The sequence below is a fragment of the Anoplopoma fimbria genome, chromosome 9 (genome assembly GCF_027596085.1).
Source record: "Anoplopoma fimbria isolate UVic2021 breed Golden Eagle Sablefish chromosome 9, Afim_UVic_2022, whole genome shotgun sequence".
NCBI classification, from domain to species: Eukaryota; Metazoa; Chordata; class Actinopteri; order Perciformes; family Anoplopomatidae; genus Anoplopoma; species Anoplopoma fimbria.
This window is the reverse complement of record NC_072457.1, coordinates 20,172,478-20,183,429: the sequence shown is the minus strand read 5'-3', so window position 1 is coordinate 20,183,429 and position 10,952 is coordinate 20,172,478. Positions and strand designations below refer to the sequence as shown.

The 10,952-nt window shown below is 44.6% G+C and overlaps 1 protein-coding gene across 1 annotated transcript; it reads right to left on the bottom strand.

Moving 5' to 3' along the window:
- Window positions 1-359: 359 nt before the first annotated feature.
- Window positions 360-9,838, bottom strand: crmp1 (collapsin response mediator protein 1). Its single transcript, XM_054604203.1, is given in 15 exon segments — window positions 360-391; window positions 394-450; window positions 634-799; window positions 1,942-2,121; window positions 3,184-3,354; window positions 3,551-3,692; window positions 5,198-5,354; window positions 5,474-5,594; window positions 6,299-6,367; window positions 7,122-7,202; window positions 7,310-7,371; window positions 7,837-8,001; window positions 8,097-8,281; window positions 8,415-8,503; window positions 9,485-9,838. Coding segments are annotated over 15 exon segments (2,031 nt in total).
- Window positions 9,839-10,952: the final 1,114 nt, after the last annotated feature.

The window sequence follows — 10,952 nt, the reverse complement described above, 5'->3', positions numbered from 1 at the left end:
GATCTGTGTGTGTGTGTGTGTGTTTGTGTGTGTGTACCCCGATCGAGAGTTACTCCTATTTTGGAATGACATAGTTGATTGTAAATCCTACTATTTGTTTATTGGAAGTATTAATGTGCTTCTCTGTGACCACGTCTCAAGGCAAACTGATAAAAATCATAAAGGTCTAAAAAAAAAGAGCACGTCACTGTTGTAGTAAAAAACCCAGAGGTGTTCACACACACACACACACACACACACACACACACACACACACACACACACACACACACACACACACACACACACACACACACACACACACACACAGAGAGAGAGAGATGAAACCCCTCAACCACTCTTAGTGCACAGTCGAGTGTTCAACCAAGGCTGGTGATGTTGGAGCGGCCACCGGGGGAGCTACGATACGGTGGCCAGAGCGACGAGGGATGGAGTCATCACTCTGTGCTCCTGGGAAATAAAGGCAAAATTAAAATGTATTTACTTAAAATATAATTAATTCAGAACCTTTGCAGTATACATAACATGCCCCATAATGCATCTGGATATTTATGCTCCATTTAACACATTAAAAGCCTCAAAGGAATTGGATTTAATTTGTATAACTGATGGGAGATACATTATTTCTGTTACCTGATAGGCTGAAGTTGGACTGGTGGAGATTGCGTATGGGTGGTGGTTGGTGAGAGGTGGGTGAGGTTCTGGCTGATGGAGAAGGAGTGATGTATTTGGGCATAGGAACGACATCATACACAGGGCCGTCATACAAGCCACGAGGAACGCCCTGCTTGCTCTTTGCCTAGATAGAAAACACACGCACACACACACACACACACACACACACACACACACACACACACACACACACACACACACACACACACACACACACACACACACACACACACACACACACACACACACACAAGTCATTCATCAGTCTGACCAGACCTAGAGCTACAATCTCGCCTCACTTTTCCAGTTTTCATGCACAAGTCTGTTGGCTTTTTGAAGATGTCATTTCTTTCTGGGTGTCTTTGATACTTTTTTACCTCGTTCATTTCCTGAAAAGAATTCTAGAAATGTTTATATGCTTCAGTTTTCTAATTTGTTGATTGTTAACTCTTTTTCAAATATTTGCTAAATGGCATACATTTTCAGAACAGTAATCTGAACGTTGGATGAGGCCAGGTTCGAAATGAATGTTTTATTTTATTGACATATTAAAGTCGAAGGTTTTGAGAGGGAATATTGGATAGCTCTTTTATATCACTTCATAAATCAGAAAATACTGTCAACAGCCATAAAAAAATCAATTTAGCCACTTTTAGTAATAAAATGCTCCATCAATCAGGCTGTGAATGACATAGTATGAACAAACCCTTTTGTGAAAACCTTCAGAATATAGATAGGAATGAAACTGGAAGGTTTGGTGTATGTTAGTGCTACTCAAGTGGAGATTTCTGAGTCTGAGAAAAAACTAATTTAGAGAAAAAGGCCTTTGAAGATATGTATTGTAAAATTACAGACAAGGTAAAAAAACTCATAGATATAATTGACTACTTACATTGATTTTCTGAAATGTGATGTTTAAATTTGAAAATGAGGCATTATCTGATGCTAACCTTTAGTGAATTTAAGAGAAATCTACAGACACAAAAAGACAAAGTAGAAAAATAAACACCTAAATGTGTCATTATGGAAGAGAGCATGACATTTTCTGTCTCTAGGGTCTCCTCTCAAACTGAGAATTATTTAGCAGCATTTTTTAATATATATATATATATTGTTTCAAGTATTTGTGTAGGCAGTAGAGCAATGGTACAACTATAGAGAACTGGATGTTATCGGCATATTTAATCCTTTAATGCAAAATATTTTCAACTGTCACATTTGTAATCCTGCTGTAGAAATGTCTTTAGAACAATTTGTTTACTGTACCTGGTTCCTGAATTTGACGCGCTGGTATGCGTAGTCAGGGAAGTGTTTGCGGGGGATAAAGCGACCGGCGCCCTGCTGGGCCTGCAGCTTCCCGTCCTCGTAAACCACGCGACCTTGACTCAACACCAGCGCCGGACCCCCACGACACTCCAGACCCTCAAAGATGTTGTATTCTGAAGTCTGTGTGGAGAGCGATAACGCATACAAGACCGAGAATGAGGGGGAAAAAAGGGGATTAAGCAGATGAACAAGCGAGAACTCTTTCACCATTCATACACTGTCTCAGCCCTCTGTGCTATTTCAGCAAGTATTGTATCAGAGGGCTTAATACATGCAGTAAAATGCAGCGGTTGAGAAAATGGGGGATGAATAAGTGAGAAGCTCCAGGCATATAGGAGGAGCGACAGTGTGAACACAGGGGGGAAGGGTGGGGAGGAGATGTTAGCACAGGATGGGTGAGGGGTGAGGGGGGATTATAACCTAAAGCCGGCACCAGTCTGGATTAAGGCCTTCCAGAGTGGCAGAGCAGACAGAATACATTAACCGCTGTCTAACATCGTCACTGTGCTGTGTCACATTATTCAAGGCACGTTTTCACCTCCGAGGCAAATCTGATGGATTTAAATATCTTCAAATTTAAAGAATAGGTTCATGTAAATTGCAGAAATAAAGAAAAAAAAATACTTCGGTTTATAAGTCTAGGTCGTGATGCCACCCCAATGCAAAGGGAGTAACTTGATTTTCCCTTTTCACAATTGAAACAGTGTCCCCATAAAACCACAGTCGTCACTGTGAAACGCTTTCACTGGAACTTCTTTTTATAACACAGATTTCAATGTCATTGTCAAAAACACAGCCAAAAACCATCCAATTAGATTTTTTTTTCTCGGTAATTGAAGCAAACCGACTCATTAAAGATAAATCCTTTATCTTACTTTCTTTAAACATGCTGTATATTTTTAATAACCCTTGGTTTTGTATCAAATGTGTTGCATGTATTGTATTATTATGATACTACCACCCCTATGCAATACGGCATCATATTGCTCACAGTGATGCCAGGCTTCATAGTGAATTTTAGGTTTTTCTTCAGCTCCTGTGATCTGCCTCTTGGTTTTTATCCTATTTCACACTCCACATATCTCCCATATGAACCCTTTTCTCCCGCCTCCTCAGTTTCACTACCCTATTTCTCCATTCATTCATATCAATCAATCTATTCTTCCTTTCTGTTGCTCTCACCGACTGCTGTTGTTTGGCAGTGATTGTTTTGCAGCTGTCGGGGTCCCAGATAACGACGTCCGCGTCCGAGCCCACCGCTATCCGGCCTTTGCGCGGGTACAGGTTGAAGATTTTTGCAGCATTAGTGGATGTGACCGCCACAAACTGGTTCTCATCCATTCTCCCCATGCCCTGCGGGGAAGAGAGGTGGATTTTTGGAGGGGGTTACACACCTCACAGTCACAGCTGATTTACACACACACACACACACACACACACACACACACACACACACACACACACACACACACACACACACACACACACACACACACACACACACACACACACACACACACACACACACACATATGTCCTCATTGCTCACCACGCCCTTGTCCCAGACGAATGCCATCCTCTCCTCCACTCCGTTGGTTCCCTCTGGGATCAGGGTGAAGTCTTCTCTACCGATTGCTTTCTGGGAAGTACTGTAGGCGCAGTGAGCGCTGCCCACCACCTGCAGGTCCCCGCTGAATAAAAGCAACAGAACTATATGAAATAATACACATAAACATCCAACATCCAACTCCAGCGATATCAACACGTCAAATGTTAGATTTTTCACTGCATACTGTTCAATCTTTGTGATTAGGTGGTCAGCTCAGGACAATATTTCCCATTCAAGTAATCGTGATGAACCTAAAGACTAACTTTCCTATTCCTACTTTTAGCCACCAGGCGTTCTCCTTGAGCACATAACCTAAAGTCATGTGGTGGCCTGGGGCAAAAAAATCAACCATCTGAACCAGTCTGAATGATATAACGCAGCTGCAGGACAAGTCATTAAAGCCTAACTACAAAAACATACACAGCATTACCAAATAGCCATCAATACATTTATATACAAGTTGCTGATTAACACCTATGATTAGCATTGTGTGTTATCTGACGATTTTCAGTAATTTGTTAATTACAGCGAATACTTCATCAAAGTGAGCTGTAGGATCATCGCCTCGATGCCACGAGAGTGCTTATTACGGAAACAACGGGCCTCGCTGAAATGTGAGGAAAACTATTATTTCTTTGTTCCTAAATTATGTTTTATAGCCTAAAAATACACCCTGTCTCTTCAGCAGAAGCTCAAAAGACAACAGCAGTATCCAGCACTGGTGTGACAGCACACACCCACTCGGAGAAGCTGGAGTTGCAGACAAAAAGGGGTGGAGAAGCAAAGAGGAGAAGTAAAGGGGAGGAGGATGAGGAGGCAGGCAGGCAGTTGGTAGCCAAGGCAACAGATGATGAAGGATTCTAGTTCCTGTGCTATTTATGGAATCGAGGACAGTCAAAAGTGTACAGCGGGATGCTCTGTGCATTTAGTGTGTGTGGAGTGAGAAGTGAAGTGGGTTTGGTCCTGTGCTCTTCATCCCTCTCTATGATAAACTGAACTTTGATGATGTTTGCCTTTTCGCATTGGTAATAGTATGCATTATGCTATTATACTGCCTACATAAATGTATGAATAAAGTTAACTGCAGATAAAGTGGCCTTCAAATAATTATGTCGTCCTTTATGCGTCCCTCCCACCACCTTCTCTGTGGCCCTCTTCTCCTCACCTTCTCTCCATCTGTTTCTCTTTTTCTCTGACGTTGTGCATTGACTACCAGCTGTTTGTGGCATGAATATCAAACTAATATCCAAGGGCAAAACAGCGAGAGTTAGATCCTTGCAGGTGTCCCCTTCGGTGTCATCCAGGCTACAGCTAAATGAAACAATTTGTCTGCCCTAACTCTGTATTAAAGGGACAGTTCACCCCAAAATCAAATACCACAGCATAGCATAAATAGCTTAAAACTTTTTTTTGGTTGGGTTGAGCCGTCCCTTTAGTTAGACATTTTTTCTTTACTTTTCCCAGTGTTGAAACATGAAATATAAGGTAGGCTACATACTTTTTCAGGCTTCTCAGAGAATTATCATTCCATTGTGTAAAAAAAAGGTGCTTTAGGTTAAAAGTTTGCCAAAGAGTTTTAAGACGTACCTCGCCAGCAGTGTGTTCAAGTGGTCTGAGGTTGTGGGGTCGGGACTCAAAGGTGGAGAAGTCACATAAGAAGCCGCTTTGGCCCAGTTCTTGCTCCAGTAGTGAGAGCCGTCAGTGACCAGGCTGGCAGTAATTGGCTCGCCAAAAACAACAGAACCTGGATGGGGGTAGGTAGCAGGACAGTGAAGGTCAGGATGTGAAAAGAGGACGTACAAAAACAATAGAAGAGTCGTTCAAATAGACACTTTTGGAGCGAGAAGATAAAAAGAAGCGAACCTTTCCTGCGGGCCTGGGCGATTGTGTCCGCTGCACTCTTGCTCATCACCTTGGTGATGTACACTGGACAGTTCACGCGGTTGCCAAGAGTGATGGCACGGAACACCGCCTCAGCCTCCAGCTGCAGGGACAGGAAGTAAAGAAAACATTAAATCCGTGGGATGGATGGATGGATGGATGGATGGATGGATGGATGGATGGATGGATGGATGGTTGGTTGGATGAAGGGAGGGTTGGATGGATGGATGGGTTGATGGACAGATTGGTTGGTTGGTTGGTTGGATGGATGGATGGATGGATGGATGGATGGATGGATGGATGGATGGATGGATGGATGGTTGGATGTTTGGATGGATGGATGGATGGATGGATGGATGGATGGATGGATGGATGGATGGATGGATGGATGGATGGATTAGTTGGATGGATGGAGGGAGGGATGGATGGATGCATGGGTTGATGGACAGATTGGTTGGTTGGTTGGTTGGTTGGTTGGTTGGTTGGTTGGTTGGTTGGTTGGTTGGTTGGTTGGTTGGTTGGATGGATGGATGGATTAGTTGGATGGATGGAGGGAGGGATGAAGGGATGGATGGATGGATGTAGGGAGGGATGGATGGATGAAGGGATGGATGGATGATAGATGATAGGTTGGATGGGTGGATGGATGGATGGATGGATGGATGGATGGGTTGATGGACAGATTGGTTGGATGGATGGATGGATGGATGGATGGATGGAGGGATGAAAGGATGGATGGATGGATGGATGGATGGATGGATGGATGGATGGATGGATGGATAGTGGGGTGTACAGAAATGTGATCACCTCTTCGGGACGACTCAGCGGATGGCCTTCAGGTCCGGTGATTCCCATCCCGAGGATTTTTTTCTGCTCCTGAAACATAGATGTTTATCTTTATACCCGTTACAAACACTGCCAGCATTAAACACAGCACTTGTGAAATCCTGTTTTCGCAACAAGACTCCCGTTTCAGTGCCTTTGCGGCATCTCATGGCTGAAAAATCAAAATGTTGTGGTCTGTCATTTTATCAAAGAAAAGTTGTAAATCCTAGAATGCCAACGCACTGTGTGGGAGGTTTTTGTCGGCTGCTCTTGTTGTGCATCTGACAGCGCTGTCTGGGGAGCAGAAAAATTGGGACGACACACAGACACCCACCCCCTTACTGTTTTCCTTTTCAAAAATATTCTTAGTTTTATTGTTTGCTCCCAAGAGGGTTGGTGCTTCTAGAGGATCCGTATCAACCACTTCCATAGTTAGGTGAACAAGTATGTCGTTATCATTCATCGGCACTCCCATTATCGTTCATTACCCTCATTCATCTCCACATGCGTCACGGTTTTTCACTTTAATTGTCCCCTTAATCAGGACCATCATCTCCATGACCATGACTCCCACTTTTCATCACCGCCGTCAGCGTTATCTGCACCTTCGCTCTCACCGTATTAATCACCATTACATCATCATCATTAGTGTAATAATGGTCAACTGCTATGGGGACCTATAAAGAACCTGTCATTCTCGGCAGCAGCTGCAGGATTAATCCTCCCTCTCTCCGTGAGAGCCGGGAAGAATGTCTCTCAACTGATGTAGTTAGTAAGAGGTAAAACTACAGGAGGTGGAGCTCACCTGAGCAATCAGGTCTCCGTTTTCAGCGTGAACTAACACCACGGCACCCAGCTGCTTCAGGAAGGAGAGAGCCTCGTAGAGCTGAAGGAGGGATGAGGCCGAATAACAAAGAGGGGATTAACAGTGAAAGGAAAGAGCAGTAAGTCATGGATTTACACGAGTGCGGTAGTAGTGATTGTGACACATACCTGAGAGTCTGACAGCTGGTACACGTCCTTGTAAGCCATGTAAACCTGGAAGGAGTTGATGCCTAACAACAGTGGGGACGATGACAAGGAGGTAACGCAGAAAAGACACATTGTGTGATGTAACCAACAAAAAAAAAAGTATCTTGAAATGCAGAAAATAAAGACGAGATGAACTTCATTACAACTCTCAAGTTTCTTTTTGAGGGAAATGGGACACACAGGCAGCTGCCTTGGCTCGGTTACTGCGTTAGTTTGTAGCTGCCCCAAAGGCAAAGTGATTTTTTACTTAAAACAGATTACAAGCGGAATTTGCACACGACCACCACGACAGCACCGTGGACAACAATGGCTTTGCTCTGTGCCTTCGCTGTAAGAGGATTCAACACTCGGCCAAATTGTTTCTAAATCTGTCCCTGTTGTTCTCGTGAAATGGCTTCCAAACAAGACTGAACGTGGAACTGAAACAAGAACCACAGCAGAGCCGTGAAACGCCGGGAGTGAAAAAAAAAAAAAAAAAATGGACGTACCTTTCTCCTGCACCAGCAGCTCCAACTCATCTTTGACCATGTCGTTCCACTGGGGGATGTCTACGTGCAGCGAGTAGTCGCAACACGCCTTCTTATCCGCGGCCTCCTGCCAGCACTCAAACGCCTCCAGCAGGCTCTGCCCAGGCTCGGGGGTCACATGGTCAACTAGAGAGGCGTTGGAGGGGGTCAAAGGTTAAGATGGAAAGAGTGCAACTGATATTTAATGGTTTGGATTATATAACGTGGCCTCCCACACTCACTGATCATGGTGGTGCCCCCGGCGAGCGCGGCCTTGGTGCCCTGGAGGAAATCATCAGCAGGCTGTGTGCCCAGGTAAGGCTTCATGAAGCAGGTGTTGACATCTATCCCCCCCGGTATCACCATGCGGCCGTTAGCCTCGATCACCTTGACGCCCCCCGGCACATCCAGATTCTCCCCCACCTGCCTGTGAGACACAAATGGATGGGGGAAAGGGAGGTGACATGCAGGTAGAGGAGGAGGGAATAAGGAAATGTAATCATTATCAACTGTAAAAGTACTTGCAATATATTGACATCATCGGCTCGTTCTATACGCACTTGATGAGGCCGTCCTCGATGTAGACATCTGCATAGAGGGACTGGTCATCGTTGACCACCCGCCCTCCTTTGATCAACAGCCTTTCACTCTGCGGGGAGAGGGAGAGAGGGAGAGGGGGAGAAAGGAAGGGACAGGAGAGGTTTAAGTCAATCCTGACATTTTTATATATTGCACAATCAGTTATGCAATCCTCGACCTCACAGCGGTATTATGTCACGGTGCAGCAGTGGACCAGGGTGGAAGGAGACACGTAGCCACACGAGTTCTGTGCCTGGGTGGGGTCTCGCAAAAGCTAATATTAGTACCTCCCTCTTTAATTTGCTTTAATTGCATATACGATCATTTAATAAATACAATCAAAGCACGGTGTTAAACAATTCATTTCTGCCATGCCTCCACACCCTAACCCTAACCCTGCCTGCATAGCAACATCTTTAAGAGGATGTTATGTAACCATGGTAACCATTGCTCATCTGCTTATAAAGGAAGAATGTGAAGGCAGCAGTGATGTGTTATTTATCTCCACCATGGGATGTAATGCTTGGACTCTGTAGTGATGAAGAGGAGGCTTTATGAGGATGCACAAACAGGCTCACACCTTTTGTGTTGTTTAATTGCATGACGCAGAGAAAGACGTTGTATAGCACACACACACACACACACACACACACACACACACACACACACACACACACACACACACACACACACACGCAAACTGAGAGAGTGTGACGCTGTGTGTCGCTGTCCGGTTCAGCACCACAGACACAGAGCAGCTTCATTGTTTCCGACGCGCATTTGCATCTTTTTGGAGATTTTTTTATTTTTTTATTTATTTATTTATTTTTATTAAAAGCTACGTTGACGCAAAAATAAAAATGGCCAAACTGCAATGCAGCACGAGAGTTCATCATTTATGCAGACTGAGGCTTTGGTCTCAGAATAACAACTCCTGAGGGGGACACTTGATACCTTTTGAATAAAAAAAAAATAAAAAAAAACATTTCATAATCATAAATCATATTAATCACATAATGCCACAATGATCAGCATTGACTAAAAATCCTACCTCTCCATTCGGGCTTTCCTTCCCAGATGAGAATCTAACAACCACACCGGGGCGGTCGCCCTCCGTCTCCCCGGGTGAGTCGGTCAGTGACCCCTCCCGGCCCTCGCTGGACGTCTTCCCGACGGGGTCCCCGGCGTCCAGCACCCTCTCTCGGCTCCCGCTTCTCGGGGTGCGGCTCCCCTTCCTCCCCACCGCGTAGTTATCGAAGTCTATGGTCTTGCTCTCGAACGCCCCCTCCACGGAGCTGAACATGCCGAAGGATTTCCTCTGGTTCGGCCCGGTGGTGGTGATCGGCCCCGCCAGGTACACCGGCAGCTCATCCTCCCGGTTCCATTGCCTCCTGCAGTCCGACATTGTGGCATCCGCAGCAGACGGAGACTCGCTTGGAGATGGAGACTGGAGGTGCGCTTGTTTTAACGGGGTCACCGACAGCCCCGCCCCTCAAACGCGCACCGATGCTGTGAAGTGTGAAAAGAAGCAGCAGCTCTCTCCTTAAGGATGCACATACGTATAGAAACAAGGGGGAGGATGCAGGGCTGCAGTTTAGGGAGTGGTGGAGTATGAACTAGTAGTTTGGATGTGAAGCATCAGCCCCTCTCTCTCTCTCTCTCTCTCTCTCTCTCTCTCATCTTGCTGTGGGGGGTCTGTGCGCGAGCAGGTCACATCATCATCATCATCATCATCATCAGCGGATTACAGCAGCATGTGTCATCCTTTATTTAACCCACATCTGGAGGCAGAGACACTTGTGTTAAAGGGACATGTGCTTTCAGAGTTACCTACATACGGGGACTTGAGCAGGGGGGGGGGGGCTTGAATGAGGCTCCCCGGTGCTTTTATCTCCACTGGGGGGTTTGTTCATGGGAGAAGAAACGACTGTCCTTCTCACGCGCCAGCCCCCCTGTGGATTCTGGGAAATGGGTGAAGAGAGAGCAAGAGAGAGAAACTGGGAGCTGTCTTCTTTTTCAGCACTCGCACAGGTGGACAGCTCCCAAAGGAACAATGCACCAGAACAGCTGAATGCATTACAGTCACTGTAGCACTACGTAGTATACATCTATACACCAACATATAGGGGAGCAGGCCTCATTATTATTGTGTAATACTTAACTAATGCATGATTAACAAGATTAAAATGCACGACTTAATATAGATTATTATTATTATTATTATTATTATTATTATTATTATTACATTACATTACAACAATAATAGTTAAAAAAGTTAAAATAGTTGGGGGGGTTTTCTGTCTGTAAATATAATATTTCAGTTATTGTTGTTTTTTCTACTGTATTTTTTTTTTTTATTGCTTATTTATAATACTTGTTTTATTTTATTTTATTTTCATTTTTTCATTTTTTATTTTTTATCTTGTCTTTCTTCTACTATGTGTCTTGTGTGCACTTTACTCTACGCTGTTGTAAGCCTGCAAATTTCCCCGCTGCGGGACTAATAAAGGATTATCTTA